General features: G+C 44.9%; 1 protein-coding gene across 2 annotated transcripts in view; it reads right to left on the bottom strand.

The window, feature by feature from the left end:
- The window catches only part of kif14 (kinesin family member 14), a 141,617-nt gene that overhangs the window by 23,605 nt on the left and 97,981 nt on the right, over positions 1-20,031 (bottom strand). For both annotated transcript variants that reach the window (XM_068037605.1, XM_068037606.1), the window contains exons 27-28: positions 16,784-16,906; positions 2,273-2,347 (exon numbers count right to left, since the gene is read on the bottom strand). In XM_068037605.1, coding sequence (XP_067893706.1) covers positions 2,273-2,347; positions 16,784-16,906 — 198 coding nt within the window. The remainder of the gene's footprint in view (positions 1-2,272; positions 2,348-16,783; positions 16,907-20,031) is intronic.

The raw sequence follows: 20,031 nt of genomic DNA, 5'->3' as shown, positions 1-20,031 counted from the left end.
TGCAATTATAAGGCAAAGAAACTAGCCAAATAGGTTTTCTTCGGTTTAAAGAAAAAAGGTTGAACTTTATTAAACTTAAACTCCAATTCGGTTAATGCCTACGGATACACGACGCACCTACGCTAACATACATACGTGGCACACACATGCAGATAGAGACAGAAAAGAGAAGAAATAAAGTGGAAAAGTTTGAGGCAATATCTGAAGATGGCTTTGGTTACTGTACTTCACTGTAAAGTCCTTGATTGTAGGTAGGTCTGGCTTTTCGTTGGGGCCCAGTATTCTTCTAAAACTTTGTTCAAAGTAGGAGACTTTTCTCTCCTTAAGTTCATGTGTCCTCAGCGGGTCCAGAGGCTTGTGAGAAAGAGATGGGAGCAGACAGGAGAGGTCTTCTCACTCCAGGAGCAAACAGTCTTTTCTGAGTCCAAACTCTGTGGCTAGTTCAAAAACCCTGGACCAGCCAGTTAGTCATGTGACCAGCTGGTTTAACCAGTCCTGGATTTTGTGGATTGTATCACCTTAGCAGTCCCTGGATTGCTCTTCCTTACACCTTCAATGTCTGGTGATAAAAATTCATTGTGGGTTGAACGTGTCAGGGAATGGTCATTTTGTCTCCGCAAGCACTGTCTGTTAGTATGTAGATGTTTTTTCAGCTAGGTGTCTGGCAGCCCTTGTAACAGGCCTTCTCTTTTTCCCAGCAAGTTTAAAATCAATGCTCAGATGGTCATTCTAGGCCCCCACCTGCCAAGAAGAGGCACATGAATTTTATCATGAACGTTGATTTTAAACTGTTACTGGAGTGAAGAAAGGACTTGTTAAATAGATCAGCTGTAGTGGAAAAGACATTTGCATATTAACAGACAGCAATTGGAAGGACAAAGGACACATTCAACCCACATTGGACCCTGATCACCAGATATTGTGTGTAAGAGGAGCGTTCCAGAGACTGCTGTAATCCAAGACATGGTCAGATCAGTTTGTCACATGACTAACCTGCTTGGCAACCTGGGTTTTTCTGAACTGTACAAACAGTTTGAACTCAGAGAGAGTGTCTGCTTGCTCCTGGACTGAAAAGATCTCTCCTGTCTGCTCCCATCTCTTTCTCACAAGCCTCTGAATCCACACGAACCCCAAGAGAGAAAAGCCTTCTACAGCGAACAAGGTTTAAGAAGAATATTGGGCCCCAACAAAAAGCAAGATCTACCTACAATCAAGGACTCTACAGTGAGTTCGATGAATCGTAACAAAAACTATTCAGACATTGCCTCAAACTTTTCCACTTTATTTTTCTTCTGCTCTTTTCCGTCTCTATTTGCACGTGTGTATCACGTATGCATGCTAACATGGGTGCGTTGTGTATCCGTAGGCATCAACCGAAATAGAGTTTAAGTTTAATAAATTTCAACTTTTCTTCTTTAAACCTAAGAAAGCCTGTTTGTGCTGGTTTCTTTGCCTTATAATTGGAACGCGGTGAACCAGGTTTCACCAAGGTGGAGCAAAAAACAGTGTGTTTAAAATTAAAGCCCATTACGGAAAGACAAGTTCAAGGCTGAAAGGGAACCCCTAGACTTCTTTTTCAGCTGGTCCTAACAAGATGACAAAATTAATCTGCCTCATTCTTGGCAGGTGGTGGGCTTGCATGACAGGTACATTACTAGGGCGGCACAGTGGCGCAGTGGGTAGCACCGCAGCCTCACAGCTCCAGTGACCCGGGTTCAATTCTGGGTACTGCCTGTGTGGAGTTTGCAAGTTCTCCCTGTGTCTGCGTGGGTTTCCTCCGGGTGCTCCGGTTTCCTCCCACATGCCAAAGACTTGCAGGTTGCTAGGTTAATTGGCCATTATAAATTGCCCCTAGTATAGGTAGGGAAATATAGGGACAGGTGGGGATGTGGTAAGAATATGGGATTAGTGTAGGATGAGTATAGATGGGTGGTTGATGGTCGGCACAGACTCGGTGGGCCGAAGGGCCTGTTTCAGTGCTGTATCTCTAAACTATACTAAGCAGTAATGTGTAAACTGGGGCTTGAGATGTTTAACACAGCCAAAAACAAGTATTACTGACTCAATCATTTTCTCCTTTTTTGTGTATGCAATGCTTCTCACTGATGGTTAAGCAGTACAGTCAACACTTTCCCAAGTGAAATTGCAACACCACTCAAATATTTCTGCTTAACACTCACTAGAATGGTTCTATTTATTCCTTCATCCCAAAAATGATGGAAAATAGACATATTTACATAGCAGGAAACACAGATCATTAACAGTCCCTCACCTTTTTAAGTTCCATGAGATAGTTTTGAATTGATACCGACAGTGCCATGCTCCTCTTCTTTAGTCTCTCAAATACCTCAAAGTTAAACAAAGATGGTCATTCTTTGCTACATTTATTATACAAAACTAGCACATGATACATATAATCACCAACAATTATCTTTTAAATTTCAGAAACTAACATTTCCTGGATTTACATAATTAAAAATGGTTAAGATCACGCTTGGAGTATTGTGTACAGTTCTGGTCTTCATGTTAGAAAAGAAAGAGGCACTGAAGATGCAAAAAAATTTGCATGGATGATACCAGAACCAGATCACACAAAGGGTGGTAGAGGTTAGGAACTCTCTCCCACAAACAGCAGTTGAAGGTAGAACAGTTGTTAATTTTAAATCTGAGATAGATAGATTTTTGTTAAGCAAAGATATTAAGGGATATGGGCCAAAGGCAGGTATATGGAATTAGGCCGCAAATCAGCCATGATCTCATTGAATGGCGGGCCAGGCTCGAGAGGCTGAATGGCCGACTTCTGTTCCTATCTTCCTGCTAACGGAGAAGATATACTTATCAGGGAAGGCTGAACAAGCTGGGGCTCTTTTTCAAGAAAAGGCTGAGTGGTGACCTGATAGAGGTCATTAAGATTATGAAACAACAGATGTAAAGAAAATGCTCCACTTGTGAGGGAGTCCAATACTGGAAGTCATAAATACAAGATAAGCATAAATAAATCCAACAGAGAATTCAGGAGAAGCTTTTACCCAAAGGGTAGCAAGAATGTCGATGAGACTCTGCAGGCACTCTTCAGTGTGAGATGTTAAAGCAGCATCGTCAGCAAAGAGCAGTTCCCTGATGAGGATTTTCCGTACTTTGGACTTCGCTCTTAGACGGGCAAGGTTGAACAACCTGCCCCCTGATCTTGTGTGGAGGAAAATTCCTTCTTCAGAGGACTTGAACGCATGTGAAAGCAGCAGGGAGAAGACAGGTTTGCGGCTGCCTGCAATGAATTTGGCCTAACCATCAGCCTCAAGAAAACGAACATCATGGGACAGGACGTCAGAAATGCTCCATCCATCAATATTGGCGACCACGCTCTTGAAGTGGTTCAAGAGTTCACCTACCTAGGCTCAACTATCACCAGTAACCTGTCTCTAGATGCAGAAATCAACAAGCGCATGGGAAAGGCTTCCACTGCTATGTCCAGACTGGCCAAGAGAGTGTGGGAAAATGGCGCACTGACACGGAACACAAAAGTCCGAGTGTATCAGGCCTGTGTCCTCAGTACCTTGCTCTATGGCAGTGAGGCCTGGACAAAGTATGTCAGCCAAGAGCGACGTCTCAATTCATTCCAGCTTCGCTGCCTCCGGAGAATACTTGGCATCAGGTGGCAGGACCGTATCTCCAACACAGAAGTCCTCGAGGCGGCCAACATCCCCAGCTTATACACACTACTGAGTCAGCGGCGCTTGAGATGGCTTGGCCATGTGAGCCGTATGGAAGATGGCAGGATCCCCAAAGACACATTGTACAGGGAGCTCACCACTGGTATCAGACCCACCAGCCGTCCATGTCTCCGCTTTAAAGACGTCTGCAAACGCGACATGAAATCCTGTGACATTGATCACAAGTCGTGGGAGTCAGTTGCCAGCATTCGCCAGAGCTGGCGGGCAGCCATAAAGACGGGGCTAAAATGTGGCGAGTCGATCAGCCTTAGTAGTTGGCAGGAAAAAAGACAGAGGCGCAAGGGGAGAGCCAACTGTGCAACAGCCCCGACAAACAAATTTCTCTGCAGCACCTGTGGAAGAGCCCGTCACTCTAGAATTGGCCTTTATAGCCACTCCAGGAGCTGCTTCACAAACCACTGACCACCTCCAGGCGCGTATCCATTGTCTCTCGAGATAAGGAGGCCAAAGAAGAAGAAGCAAGAATGTGGAATGCGCTACAAGGAGTAGTTGAGGCAAATGGCATCAATGCTATTAAGGGGAGGCTAGATAAGTACACAAGGGAGAAAAAGAATAGAAAGATAGGCTGATGGGGTTAGATGAAGGAGGGTGGGAGGAGGTTCATGGGGAGCATAAATGCCAGCAGAGACCAGTTGGGCTGAATCGTCTGTTTCTGTGATGTACACGCACTGCTTTAAGGTTTATTATTTATTTTATGTTATACTATATATCGCTTTATCTTTAATGAATCATGTTAATAATAGTTAGGATTTTTTGAATAATATAGGTGACCACAGCTTTTAATTAAAACCAACATAGTATCTTAAATATTCCATGCTCATTTTGATTTGAGGGTATTGAATGCAAAATGGCTATTAGATATTAGCAACATTTGTGACATAAAAGTACAAATTTTGTTAATACCCAATAACAACCATTTTGCATTCAATAACCTCAAGTCAAATTGAGTGTGTATAATTAAAAGATTGTAGTTAAGACACACCTGCTAGGTTAAAGATACAATTATCGCAGGGAACACTATATTAGCATGTATACAATAACGGACATGCTAAGAATCAGGTGCAATTCAGTATAAAGAAGTGCAAGACAATTAATATGGAAATAAGGAGCCAAAAAAGGGAACAAGCTTTAAATAGAATAGTACGACACATTGATTCGGAAAAAGATCTAGGGCTCTAGTGGATAAATCTATGCAATTTCAACATGGTACCAGCTGCAATAACAAGACAAAAAAGGTACTGGTTGCATTAGCCTAGGGGCAGACTACAAGCCAAAATAAGGCAGTAGTCAGACTCCACATAAAGTACTAAGTGCATTTCTTGCCAACTTACCATGGGCAGGATATTATTGCCTGGAGAGTAGAGTAGGAAGAAGCAACAAAAATAATTTTATCAGGAACAAGAAGTTAAGAGGGTTAACGAAATTGTCCTTTTGTTTGGAAAGGAGGAGACCTCAAGCTGATCCAATTTCAAAAGTTTTTAAGACTATGAAAGAAACTGACAAAATGGATCCAGGGAATTGGGCCACTATTGTGAAGGATTTAAACAATATGCATTTCTCAAGGGAGAAGCAAATTGAGAGACACTGCAAGAAAGTGGGGCTGATCTTGGAAAAAGGATGGACTCATTGAGCCAAATGATCTTTCATGTTCCTAGATATTATTTTATGTTTGCTTACTGCCTTATTTTTGTTTGGTTAAGAAAACCTAGAGGTGATTTAATATTTAGTGCACTAACCCCAAATAACAGTCAAGGGGTTGAGAGAAGTGATCAGGTATGCCATCAGCCTACATGCAAAACCTGCCGTTATGTCTTCTGATGGTGTTGCTAAGGCACAACAACTAGATGAGAAATAGGGCAAGGGGAGAGAGTGGGGGTGTTTGGCCAAGGATAGATTTCCAGGAGGTAGTGGTGTGGAGCAGGAAGAGAAGCATTGCAGGAGATGCTCTGGCTATAACTGGATAGGTTACAAGTGGAAGCAAGCAAAAGGTAGCAACAATGGTGAAGAGACATTGGAGGAAGATTGTCTGTTTGACAATGTCAAAGGCTACAGGAAGGTTGAAAAGGATGTGCGGGCATAGTGTACCATAGTCAGTCACAGAGGATTTGATCCGAGACTTGGATTAGAACCATTTTAGTGGTGTGGCAGGGACAGAAACCTGATTGGAGAGGTTTAAATATACAGTCGCAGGATAGGATGGGCACAGATCTGGGAGGTGACAAAACATTCACAGATTTGAAGCTTATAGAAGGGGAAGCAGTTTGCCAGAACAGAAGGGTCACGGGTGGGTTCTTTGAGGAGCAGGGAACGATGAAAGCTTTGGAAGAGGACGAAACAATAACTGGTGAGAAGGAACAGTTTCCAATCATCAGGTAGCATGGGAAGTTGGGTGGTCGAGAAGTCAGTGAGAATAGGGTTGAGAGAGCTGGAGACGAGTATCATGGGCAAAATCGGTTGGAGTGCCCATAAGGAGCAATAGGAGCTAAACTAGGGAAAGAAGCAAGTTCGTGGTTATGGCAGAGGGTTTCTTGTGGAAAGCTTGACTTGGTGGGCAATGGAATGGAAGGTGCACCAGAGGTAGGATAGCCTCAATCTTAATAAGTCCATGTGCTCCTGAAACTTATGGGAGGTCAGGTTGAAGAGGGCATGGGTTTTGAAAAGGTAGTTGATAGTGGAGAAAGGTAGTCAGTGGTTATCTTGGAAAGCCAGAATAATCTTAAGAGTAGTGGGCACTTTCGATAAAGCAGAGTAGAGCTCAATACTGCTTGATGAGAAGCAACCAGATCTGGCCATGAATAGCTAAACCAGTGGTGCAACTTATACTTTCAAGTCTGCCACCCTGAAACTTAAGGGGCTGATGATGTAGCGATGTGGCCATACCAGGGCAGGAAAATGCAAGAACTATACGGAGGACAAGAGTGTCAAAGACGGAAGTGTGTGAGTGACTGAGCAGATCGATGGCTGCAGAAGAATCATGGCCAATGGGGGGGGGGGGGGGGGGCGCAAAGGTTAGTTGTTTCAAAATGCAGCTGTTGGTAACTTGGAAGAGCTTTCATAGAAACACAGAAAAATAGGAGCAGGAGTAGGCCATTTGGCCCTTCGAGCCTACACCATTCAAATAATTACATTCAATACAATCACGGCTGATCGTCCAAACTCAGTAACCTCTTCCCGCTTTCTCCCCATATCCTTTGATCCCTTTAGCCTCAAGAACTATATCGAACTCTTTCTTGAATATATTTAATGATTTGGTCTCAACTGTTTTGTGTGGTCGAGAATTCCACAGGTTCACCACTCTCTGGGTGAAGTCGTCTCTCCTCATCTCAGTCTTAAATGGCTTACCCCTTATCCTTAGACTGTGACCCCTGGTCCGACACTCCCCCACCATCAAGAACATCCTTCCTGCAACTAATCTGTCCAGTCCTGTTAGAATTTTGCAGGTTTCTATGAGATCCCCTCTCATTCTTCTGAACTCTAGTGAATACAAGCCTAATCGACCCAATCTCTCTTCATTCGTTAGTCCTGCCATCCCAGGAATCAGTTTGGTGAACCTTCGCTGCACTCCCTCCATAGCAAGAACATCCTTCCTCAGATGAGGAGACCAAAGCTGCACACAATACTCCAGGTGTGGTCTCACCAAGGCCTTGTATAATTGCAGCAAGAAATCCTTGCTCCCGTACTCGAAACCTCTCGCTATGAAGGCCAACATACCATTTGCCTTCTTAACTGCCTGCTGCACCTGCATGCTTACCTTCAGCAACTGGTGCACAAGGACACCCAGGTCTCGCTGCACCTTCCCCTTTCCCAATCTATCGCCGTTCAGATAATAAACTGCCTTTCTGTTTTTGCCACCAATATCATTATCATCTATATCATTAATATATATTGTGAATAGCTGGGGTGCTAGCACTGATCCCTGCGGTACCCCACTAGTCACTGCCTGCCACTCAGAAAAAGACCCGTTTATTCCTATTTTTGTTTCCTGTCTGCCGGTCCCCTGGTTCCCCCCTTGGACCGGACATACAAGGAAGTGGGGTTGGAAGGGAATGGGGGATGTGAATGGCAAGGGATATGTTGAGGGGGTGGGCATGAATGAGAAGACGACTTCATACGGATCGAAAGGTTAAAAGGAGGAAAGGTGGGTACTGTACTGAGAGAGAGCAAGATTAATTGAGACTGAGGCTGAAATCCCCACAAGGATGAGAAATTGTTCAGTACAAAGGCTGAAGGAGGAAAGGCATGAGGATATCAATGAGAAACGAAGTGGGATTTTTGGCCGACGGGGAGTGAGGGGTACAATAAACAATGATTTTAAAGAAATTGGGAGACATGGAACAAGATGGGGTGTCCAAAAGAAAAAGTGACGTAGGAACAGGGGGAAAATCCAAGGTAAGATTTGGTAAAAGGGTCACACCGATAGTCTGGGCAAGGCATGTGGTAGAAGTTTAACAAGTTGGGGAGGCTTCAATAAGGGCAACGTGCCATCATCCTTGAGGTAAGTTTCTGTCAAGGTCTTGATGCCAATGCAATCAGTTACAAAGCCACGGATGACATGCTGGAGGGGGATGCAGAAGGGACAGGGATTCTTAATGCCTCCAAAAAAGATTTGTTTTGCCAAAAGCTGCCATTTTTCATCTTAAATGAATGGCATTTTGAGGTTAATTAGATATCTCAAGTGATGAAAGAAATCATTTAGTGCTAGAATCAATGCCATAAGGTTGCATTACAGCACCTAAATAAACAAGCTTTTAATGCAAATCATCTTGCATTTAACCCCATTAACATACAATAATTTCTTCAAAGCTCTCACACTCACCATTCTGTGTTTACCAAGAGAAAAAGGTCAGTGTTGCCATGCAACAAAGCAGCTGTATGAAGACCATGTTAATTACCTGCTAGCGACGATGGATGAGGATTACCTTATGGCACTGATTCTAGTGATGAGTGATATTACTCATCACTTGCAATCTTTAGTTAACCTCATAATACTACTCATTTAGGGTGACAAACAGCAACTCGTGGAAAATTACATCTACCTTTAGGAGGCATGAACAAACACATCGTCATCCTGTAAATATTTTTACATACAACACAGCAGTTATAGACGTAGCAGAAAGATGGTAAAAATAACAAGCCAGGTAAAAGTAGTTATGGAGTTGTAACAAACAGTAATTTCAAACATTTCAGCATGCATGTAGAAATTACGGAAAACAAGGTAGGAGTGGTCACATAAGTCAAGATGGAACATATTTCACTTGGCCCATATCAGGATAAACGTCTGAACAATTAAAATTTCAGTATTTTAAAAATAAGTTGCTTTACGTTTATCATCAGCAATCTGATAGCGTTTGGGGAAGAAAGGGAGAACAGATGCTGGCAGCGGGAAAGACTTTGTGGCATGGTTAGGGCAATAATTTGTCTGTAAAGCACCGAGATATTTCCATGTAATAAGGAACTACATAAATGCAAGCTTTTGTTCTATTTTTCACATTAATATCTTGTATAGGATAACTTGGTAACTTCAAAAAGGGTAGTCATGAGTGGTGGACTATGGTTTGAAATCTCACGAGGTTTATAACTCAAGGCAACATTGTCAATATCTGTACTTTACACATACAGCCATAAAGGCGGGGTTAAAGTGTGGCGAGTTGAAGAGACTTAGCAGTTGGCAGGAAAAAAGACAGAAGCGCAAGGGGAGAGCCAACTGCGAAACAGCCCTGACAACCAATTTTATCTGCAGCACCTGTGGAAGAGTCTGTCACTCTAGTATTGGCCTTTATAGCCACTCCAGGCGCTGCTCCACAAACCACTGACCACCTCCAGGCGCTTACCCATTGTCTCCCGAGACAAGGAGGCCAAAGAATAAGAACATTAATTTGCAGGGTTACATCAGTATATGGCATCTGGTATAAACTAACACATTCAGCAAATATTGTGGGTAGGTTTATAAAATATATTTATTGCATTGAAGCCTGATCAACAGGTAGAAATGGAAAAGTGCCAGAACTAAAAATGGATTTCAGTATCAATATTAATCATGTGAAGAAAAGCAATTATTGAAATAAAAATATATTTGTGTTACGACCAGGTAAGAAAGGGGTCTAGGGTTTCCTCTCAGCCTTCACCTGGTTTTACCGTAACAGGGTTTAATTTTAAATACGCCGTGTTTTTAATTCCCCCTTGGTGAATCCTTGTTCACTGCTTTCCAATTATAAGGCAAAGAAACAAGCCCAAACAGGTTTTCTTAGGTTTAAAGAAGAAAGGTTGAACTTTATTAAACTTAAACTCTAATTCAGTTAATGCCTATGGATATGCGGCGTGCCCACACTTGTATGCATACGCAGATAGAGACAGAAAAGATCAGAAGAAATAAAGTGGAAAAGGTTGAGACAATATCTGAAGATGGTTTTGGTTACTGTTCTTCGAGCTCCCTCTAGAGTCCTTGATTGTAGGTAGGACTTGCTTTTCGTTGGGGTCCAATATTATTCTTAAACCTTGTTCGATGTAGGAGACTTTCCGCTCTTGTGGTTCACGTCTTCAGTGGATTTGGAGTTCCTTGAGAAAGAGCTGGGAGCAGACAGGAGAGGCTGTGGCGAGCCAGTAAGGAGAGGTCTTTACAGTCCAGGAGCAAACAGTCTCTCTCTCAAACTGTCTGTACAATTCAGAAAAACTCAGGTGGCCTAGCAGGTTAGTCATGCGACTAGCTGGTTTAACCATGTCTGCTTGTGGATTCGGCCATCTTAGCAGTCATCCTGAAATGTGAGCTTCCTCACCTTCCATGTCTGGTGATCAAAGTCCATTGTGGGTTGAATGTGTCAGGGAATGGTCCTTTGTCTCCACAAGAACGATCTGTTAGTATGTACGTGTTCTTTTCCAGCCATGGCTGATCTGTTTAACAAGTCATTTCGTCGCTCCAGTAACAGTTAAAAATCAATGTTCATGTGACAAAATTAATATGCCGCATTCTTGGCAAGTGAGGGCCCACATGACACTTCCACACCCAGCAGAATGAAATGCGATTTTTAAAAAGAGCTTTTCATAAAAAGGGTCGAGAGAGAAAATATAAGATACAGGGGGAAAACACGTGTGAACGAATGAGAGAGAGACACACAATCATTCATAAATGCTAAAACTTATTACAGCCTGTCTTTTCTTGGTGCCAGTGCTCCCAGGAAACATGTGGTTTTTGGGGAAGTTTTTTCAGTTCGCCCATTTCCATGACTGCCTAGGGTCTTTGTTCCTGTTGAGGTCGGCAAAGGGGGGTTGGGGGGGGTTAATTGGCCCCAAGCTGGAACTTTTTTTCCTCAGGCGAGTCAGTAATGGGGTGGGGGGGGGGTCTATCCTGAACTCTCTTTCAGTGCTTTGCTGAGTCATGCAAAGGCTTTTGACTTCAGGGGATGAGTGGTTCTCTTTTTTTCCTGACTGTGGGGGAGGAGTCTTTGCTAATCTCCCCTTTGTCCCAGAAGACACTCCTGCCTGCAGGTATTTGTGCAGACTCTACTGTACTCCCCTGTGGTACCTCGACTAGGTGAAGCATCACCCTCACAGTTTCTCTGTTCCCCCACCCCCCACGGTCTTTCTTTGTCTCTGCAGGTTCCTGTAAATGCTGTTAGCAACTCTGGTGGGGTCTTTCTAGAGTCTGCGTTTACATAGGAGGATGTGGGGTCTAACATTTCAAATTTTTCAGGGTTGGTTGACCGGATAGTAGGGCTTTTCATCCGGGATTCCTCCCAGACTTCCTTTAACCTGCCCTCTTGGCCACTTTTTCCCCTTCCCTTTCTAACCTTTTGCCAGCCTTGTGTCTGCCTGTCCCCTTTAGTTCTCAGTGGGGGGTCCCTTACAGTTCACCAGCCCTCTGCTGGAGGGTACTCCTAATACCGGTACAGGACCTAGGGGTGCAGGTTTCACTATAGGTTGAGGTTTCCCCTCAACCTAGCACATGTGGCAACTCCTGCAGTACTCGACCACATCTTTGTGGAGTTTTGGCCAATCAAACTGCTGTCTTATGCTGGCTTTGGTCTTTCGTATACCGGCATGTACAGCCACTGTAGTCTCGTGGGCCCTTCTTAATATTTCTCTCCGGTACCTTGACTACACCACTAACTGGTGAGCCACTGTACACTCCTTGCTCTCAGGTCTGTGAGGTGAACTCCATTTCCTGATCAGTACCTCATTCTTTAAATAGTAGCAATCAGGGGCGCCCTCTGCTTCAATTTCAGACTGGGCAACCTGTGCTAACTCACTCAATACTGGGTCAGCTCGCTGAGCTTCAGCTCGGGAAAATGTATTTAACTCATTCCCTGGGTCTTCTAACTTTCCAAAGAAAGTCTCGGACAGACAGACTTCATGATCATCTGCCTGCAGTGCCAAGTCAGTCTGCTCTGGGGGAGCTGGTTTGATCATGGCCTGATCCACTACACATTCCGGGACTCTGCAGGGGACTGTCTCCTGCCACTGCCCGTCCGTCTGACCTCCTGCGGTCTTTCTTTCACTACTACCACCTTCACCCCCGCCAGATCATTACCTAGGAGGTCAACCCCATCCACAGGGAAACGAGGGACAATCCCTACAGTCACTGGTCCCAAAACTAGGTCGCACTCCAGGTGCAGCAGGTGTCCAAGGTACAGGCATACACTGCCCTCCAATACTATTCACCACCTTCTGATGTTCACTACACTCTCTGGGGGAAAGGTCAGGCCTTTTCCCAGTAAAAGGGATTTAGTGGCCAGTGTCCCTGAGAATACTATGGATTTGCTTGACCCACTCAAGGGGTATGGGGTTATTTTCCCCTCAAACACAAAACCCTGATAGCCTTCAGGAATCCTATCAACTTTTCCTGCACTTGCAGTAGTAAACTTCCTGGGTTGCAATCTTGCCAATCATCACCCTCTATAAAAACAAAGGTGACCGCGGTGACTGCAACAACTACCGTGGAATCTCCCTGCTCAGCATAGTGGGGAAAGTCTTTGCTCGAGTCGCTCTGAACAGGCTCCAGAAGCTGGCCGAGCGCGTCTACCCTGAGGCACAGTGTGGCTTTCGTGCAGAGAGATCGACTATTGACATGCTGTTCTCCCTTCGTCAGATACAGGAGAAATGCCGTGAACAACAGATGCCCCTCTACATTGCTTTCATTGATCTCACCAAAGCCTTTGACCTCGTCAGCAGACGTGGTCTCTTCAGACTACTAGAAAAGATCGGATGTCCACCAAAGCTACTAAGTATCATCACCTCATTCCATGACAATATGAAAGGCACAATTCAACATGGTGGCTCCTCATCAGAGCCCTTTCCTATCCTGAGTGGTGTGAAACAGGGCTGTGTTCTCGCACCCACACTTTTTGGGATTTTCTTCTCCCTGCTGCTTTCACATGCGTTCAAATCCTCTGAAGAAGGAATTTTCCTCCACACAAGATCAGGGGGCAGGTTGTTCAACCTTGCCCGTCTAAGAGCGAAGTCCAAAGTACGAAAAGTCCTCATCAGAGAACTCCTCTTTGCTGACGATGCTGCTTTAACATCTCACACTGAAGAATGCCTGCAGAGTCTCATCGACAGGTTTGCGTCTGCCTGCAATGAATTTGGCCTAACCATCAGCCTCAAGAAAACGAACATCATGGGGCAGGATGTCAGAAATGCTCCATCCATCAATATTGGCGACCACGCTCTGGAAGTGGTTCAAGAGTTCACCTACCTAGGCTCAACTATCACCAGTAACCTGTCTCTAGATTCAGAAATCAACAAGCGCATGGGTAAGGCTTCCACTGCTATGTTCAGACTGGCCAAGAGAGTGTGGGAAAATGGCGCACTGACACGGAACACAAAAGTCCGAGTGTATCAGGCCTGTGTCCTCAGCACCTTGCTCTACGGCAGCGAGGCCTGGACAACGTATGCCAGCCAAGAGCGACGTCTCAATTCATTCCATCTTCGCTGCCTTCGGAGAATACTTGGCATCAGGTGGCAGGACTATATCTCCAACACAGAAGTCCTTGAAGCGGCCAACATCCCCAGCTTATACACACTACTGAGTCAGCGGCGCTTGAGATGGCTTGGCCATGTGAGCCGCATGGAAGATGGCAGGATCCCCAAAGACACATTGTACAGCGAGCTCGCCACTGGTATCAGACCCACCGGCCGTCCATGTCTCTGTTATAAAGACGTCTGCAAACGCGACATGAAATCGTGTGACATTGATCACAAGTCGTGGGAGTCAGTTGCCAGCATTCGCCAGAGCTGGCGGGCAGCCATAAAGACAGGGCTAAATTGTGGCGAGTCGAAGAGACTTAGTAGTTGGCAGGAAAAAAGACAGAGGCGCAAGGGGAGAGCCAACTGTGCAACAGCCCCAACAAACAAATTTCTCTGCAGCACCTGTGGAAGAGCCTGTTACTCCAGAATTGGCCTTTATAGCCACTCCAGGCGCTGCTTCACAAACCACTGACCACCTCCAGGCGCGTATCCATTGTCTCTCGAGATAAGGAGGCCCAAAAGAAAGAAAAAGAAACAGTTAAAGCCACAGCTTGTTCTGTTGTGCTCTCCTCCAGGATTCCTTCTTCACTGCGCAGATGTGCCCTGATTAACCTACAGGTTTTCCCTTTAATTTCCAGCAGTCAGCTTTTAATGACCTGCCTTATTACAATGGAAGCACACAGGTCTCTGGGTCTCTCTCCTGCTCACAGCACCTTCCTCTTTGGCTAGAGGACTCCCCCCTGTATCTCCTGCTTTTCCTTCTCTCCCAGGACTGCTTGGGCTCCTATCACCTTCCCACCCTTTATCCTTTTCGGATTTGTGAGGGTGAATAGGAAAGGCTCTCCCCTGGGAAGCTGACTTATAAATTCAAGCAAACTCATTGGCCAGAACGGCCACTTGCCAGGCTCTCTGAAACCGCTACTCCTTTACATGGGTCTTTATGGAGAGTGGGAGAGTGTGTTTAAATTCCTCTAACAGAATTACTTCTCTGCGATTCTCATAGCTGATCTGTACTTAAAGAGCCCTCAACCACTGGTCAAAAGGCAGCTGCTTACTTCTTTCAAACTCCAGATAAGTTTGATTAGCTTGCTTCTTGAGGATTCTAAACTTTTCGTTATGGGCTTCAGGTACTAATTCATATGTCCCAAGGATAGCATTTTTTGTCAGTTCATAACTTGATGAACTCTCATTTGGCAACAAGGAATAAACCTCATGGGCTTTTCCAGTTAGCTTGCTTTGTAATAAAAGAGGCCAAGACTCAGCTGACCATTTTAGCTGCCTTGCCAGTTTCTCAAAAGACACAAAAAAAACTTCCACATCTTCCTCATTGAATTTTGGGATTAGGTGAAATAGTTTTAACAATTCTGTATCCAGCCCTGAATTACACTCCTTCATACTGACCATGCTTTCACTGGGATTACTCTGTTGCCCCTAGTTAACTCAAGCTGCTTCAGCTCTCTTTCCTCACGTTCCTTCTGGAAGGCTCTTTCTTTCTCCCTCTCCTCCAATTCAAGTTTCATCTGTTCCAATTGTAGCTTTGCTAGCAACACCCTGTCTGGGTCTACTTCTTACCCTGCTTCTTCTTCAGATCCAAGAGAAAAATGGTTGGCCACTAGTCTTAGGAGTTCAGACTTCCGAGCCTTGCCATGAACAGTGATCCCACACTGCTCAGCCATTTTCCTCAACTCCTCCATAGACAGGACTTTTAACTTATCCCAAGTTAACATATTGTTTGCCTTTGCTCCACGACCTTCTGGTCAGCTATTCTGTGACCTTGTCCTATCTACACCTTCTCCTTTGTTATCTCTTGCCCCACCCCCACTTTACTTGCTTATAACCTTTCACATTTCTAATATTTGCCAGTTGTGAAGAAGGGTCACTGACCTGAAAGGTTAACTCTGCTTCTCTCTCCACAGATGCTGCCAGACCTGCTGAGTATTTCCAGCATTTCTTGTTTTTATTCCAAGTTACTTCACCCTGGCTTGGGGAGCTACTAGCTTCATTTGCAGACATGTTAGTACTCAAGCACACAGAACCACAAGAAAACCTGTATTGAAATCTTGCTCTTTTTTGATTGGGAATGATTTGGCTTCCCACTTCCAATTTCTTGTTTGTCTGTGGGTCAAATCCAGGACAGTAGCCCCCAACTTCTGTTACAACAAAATTAATAAGCCTCATTCTTGGCAGATTGGGGTCTGCATGACAATTTGTTACTCAGTTCAACATGTTATATTTTACAGACTTAATGGGCTGGAATTTATACTTTGAAAACAATGGTGGTCCATCCACATGGATCGCATGTCGCGGAGCCGCTTCAATATTCAGCTCGGCAGCTTATCTAAATAGCCAGGACTGACTGCCCATCCTGACGATGTGGAGGGAGTGGGCTGTCCGTCCCCAGCAATGCCTTCAACTGCCTTTGCACAGACGCTGACACCATTTTTAAAGGGCTTCAAGCCCTACATTCCAATTTAAATATTTAAAGGGAGATCGATTTTTAAAAATTAAATAAATGGATCTTGACCCTCTCCCACCCCCCCCAATAACCATAGATTTAATTACCTGCCCTCTTCTCCTCCCTCCCTCCCTCCACAAACACTTACCTGACATTTCCCCCCCCAACAAAGTGCATTAACTTTACACTTTACCCCTTCCCACCATCCCCTACAGCAATGCGACGATTGTAACCCCGCTCCCCCCACTCCTGCACTGGAAAAAAAAACTTGCTCCCCCCTCCCCACAGTGTTCCGCCTCGGATCCCCGAATGGGGATCTGAAGGCACGGGAGTGCCGGCCACTGGCATCAATATCGCACCGGGACAGACGGCGGAAGCGAGAAGGTAATTTATTCCTTTATTTAAATTAATTTCCATATTTAAATTTGGCTCCTGTCGCCGAGTGGCGGGGGGAGCGCCACGAGGCCTCGCCGCCGCCGGCAATATCAAGCCAGGCCTTCCCGGCGTCGAGGCCCATGGAGGGCCTCTGCCAGAGGCATTTTCAAGCCCCCCCCACCCCTCCATGACTGCTGACTTTGGGGGTTCTGTAAAATTCAGTCCAACATACCAGATGGTGAGTTCTATACAGTCAGATTACCTCTATCTTTGATGACAGTCTTTGCAGCAACTTCTGATGTTCCTTTATTCTTTTTAGGCCAACATCTAGGAGACTTGCCATCCCAGATTCTGCTCCCTCAAAAATACAGGCCATAACACTCCTCTGTGAAGACATTCAGAACAAAGAATTAATTGAATTTGACTATTCTAAGCGGAGTATCAAATTAACAAAGGCCTTTTTTTTTTTTAAGTAAGTTTAGACAGCTGTTTTCAGTAATGAAATTTATTTCATAGAAACTATGGGCAGATTTTAAGAGTCATTGCCGATCTCGGCAGCGAGCTCAAAAAATGGCAGCCTGCCCGCGCGGACCGCATGCCAAAGAGCCGCCGCAATCTCAAGCGCAGTGGCTCATTTAAATAGCCGGGATGGCCCACGTCCCATCCCCAATCACGTGGCGGGGGCAGGCTGTCCGTTCCCGGCAATGGCACCAGCTGCCTGTGCGCAGGCGCTGGCGCCATTTTTAAAGGGCAGCCAGCCCTGCTGGTATATTTAAATTTTTTAAGAAATATCCCAAAATTAAAAGTACAAATTTCTTATGTCCCTTTCCCACTCCCCAATAACAAATCATAATAACTAATTTCCCTTCCCCCTCCCCAAAACACCTACCTTTTAAATGTGACCTTCCCCCGCCCCCAAAGTGTGAACTTCAACCCTTCCCACCATCCCCTACACCCACTATGTGTATATGACCCCATTTCCCCATCCCCCGTACTGAAAATCTTACCTCCTCCCCCCTCCCCATCAGTGTCACAGGGCCTTTCCCAGGACAGGGGATGGAAGGCGCGGCAGTGTCGGTCACCACGCCAAAGAACACGGAGAGCCCTGAAGATTGCAGGTGAGTGTATTGTAATTTATTCATTCACTTGATTAACATATGTTAAGTAGTTTCCCATCACCCAGCGGCAGGGGTCTGCCACGGAGCCTCGCTACCGCTGAGAGGATCGGGTCGGGCCCTGCCAGCATCAAGGTCCGCAACAGGCCTCATCAGAAGCCATCTTTAGACCCCCACCCACAGATCATGACATTGACGGTTTGTTAAAGTCCAGCCCTATATTTGGCTTTGGAACAAAAACAGTTCAACGCTGTTGGAATCTACACTACAAGGTATGTAGATGTAAAAGTAGGCCTTTGCATTCAAGATTTCTGGAAAGGTACTGGACAATATAATTCTCTGTCAACAATCACCTTTTGCTATTTTTTAAAACTATGCTTCCCTATCTTGACCTAGTGTTGGGGCGAGATAAAGTGGATAAAGGAATAGATGCCAAGCTATGGTGAGACTGTTGGGGAACATAATCAAAAGCTTGACCTAAAAGTTTTCAAAGTGAGACAAAAGCAGAGGGACACTAGAATTTAAGTGTCACTTGTAGAATATGGCTGAGGCAGCTGAAGACTCTGCTACTAATGCTAGGGCCGAGGAGAGGAAGTGCACAAAAGGCTGATGGGATAGATACTAAGACACCATTTCCACAGGTGGAGAATTCTAAACAAGTGAACATAAAATTAGAGATAAGCATTTGGGAGAAAAAACAAAAGATTCTTTCCAGAAAAAGGATAGTGGAAATCTGGACGTCACTCCCCCAAAATTGAAATTTTTGAAGACTGAAATTGTTAAGACTTTTGTTAGGCAAGGGCATCAAGGGATATGGAGCAAAAGCAGGGAAAAGGAATTGCGGTACAGATCTATGATTGAATTGAATGCTAGAACAGCTAAGGGTCTGATTGGCCTACTCCTGTCCCTATGAAGAGTGTGGGAGAGGATTTAGAGTATCTATGAGGCTGCAGAGATAGTGCACGATGAAGCCATGGATGAATTTGAGGATGAGGAAAGAACTTTAAATTTGAACATTTTGGGGACAGGGCGTGAATACAGATCAGCAGGATGGAGGTAAGCAGGTTTCAAATAAGTTGGAGTTCAAGGAGGGTGGAATATGAGAGACTATCAAAGATGACATTGAAAAAGACAAGAGGTGACAAAACGATAGATAAGGTGGTGAGATAGGTGCAGAGGCAACTGATTTTGGAGGTAGAAGCAAACACACACTGTGATAGCTAGGATGTGGGATGTGAAACGTAGTCCTGAGTACCAAGGTAACAGATGGAGTCAGTATCAAGGGAGCGGAGTATCAAGGGAGCGGAGTTTACGGTGGGGGTAAAAACAATGACTTTGGTCTTCCTGATGTTTAGTGAAGGAAATTTGACTCATCCATCACAGAGTTAAAAAATAGTCTTGTACCACAAAGGTCACTGTCCGATCTACCAAAGGAGAACTAAAAGTAAATATAGAAGCTGACCCAGTGCCTACGGATGATGCCACAAAGATAGATGAGGAAGAGGAGGGGACCAAGGATAGATCACTGGAGGATTCCAGAGGTGATTATGCAATACAGATCATTGCTGGAGGATCTCACTTAATTGTAATGCTGGAACTTTATCATTGGGACAGGAAGAAAGACAGAAAGGAAGAAAGGACAGAAAGAACAGAAAGAAAGAAAGGACGGACAGAGAGAGAGAAAGAAAGGACGGACAGAGAGAGAGAAAGAAAGGACGGACAGAGAGAGAGAAAGAAAGGACGGACAGAGAGAGAGAAAGAAAGGACGGACAGAGAGAGAGAAAGAAAGGACGGACAGAGAGAGAGAAAGAAAGGACGGACAGAGAGAGAGAAAGAAAGGACGGACAGAGAGAGAGAAAGGACGGAGAGAGAAAGAAAGGACGGAGAGAGAAAGAAAGGACGGAGAGAGAAAGAAAGGACGGAGAGAGAAAGAAAGGACGGAGAGAGAAAGAAAGGACGGAGAGAGAAAGAAAGGACGGAGAGAGAAAGAAAGGACGGAGAGAGAAAGAAAGGACGGAGAGAGAAAGAAAGGACGGAGAGAGAAAGAAAGGACGGAGAGAGAAAGAAAGGACGGAGAGAGAAAGAAAGGACGGAGAGAGAAAGAAAGGACGGAGAGAGAAAGAAAGGACGGAGAGAGAGAAAGAAAGGACGGAGAGAGAGAAAGAAAGGACGGACAGAGAGAGAGAAAGAAAGGACGGACAGAGAGAGAGAGAAAGAAAGGACGGACAGAGAGAGAAAGGACGGACAGAGAAAGAAAGGACGGAGAGAGAAAGAAAGGACGGAGAGAGAAAGAAAGGACGGAGAGAGAAAGAAAGGACGGAGAGAGAAAGAAAGGAGGAGAGAGAAAGAAAGGACGGAGAGAGAAAGAAAGGACGGAGAGAGAAAGAAAGGACGG

Source organism: Heterodontus francisci, chromosome 8 (genome assembly GCF_036365525.1).
Source record: "Heterodontus francisci isolate sHetFra1 chromosome 8, sHetFra1.hap1, whole genome shotgun sequence".
NCBI classification, from domain to species: domain Eukaryota; kingdom Metazoa; phylum Chordata; class Chondrichthyes; order Heterodontiformes; family Heterodontidae; genus Heterodontus; species Heterodontus francisci.
Note: the sequence above shows the minus strand (reverse complement) of the source record. Positions and strands in the feature narration are given on the sequence as shown.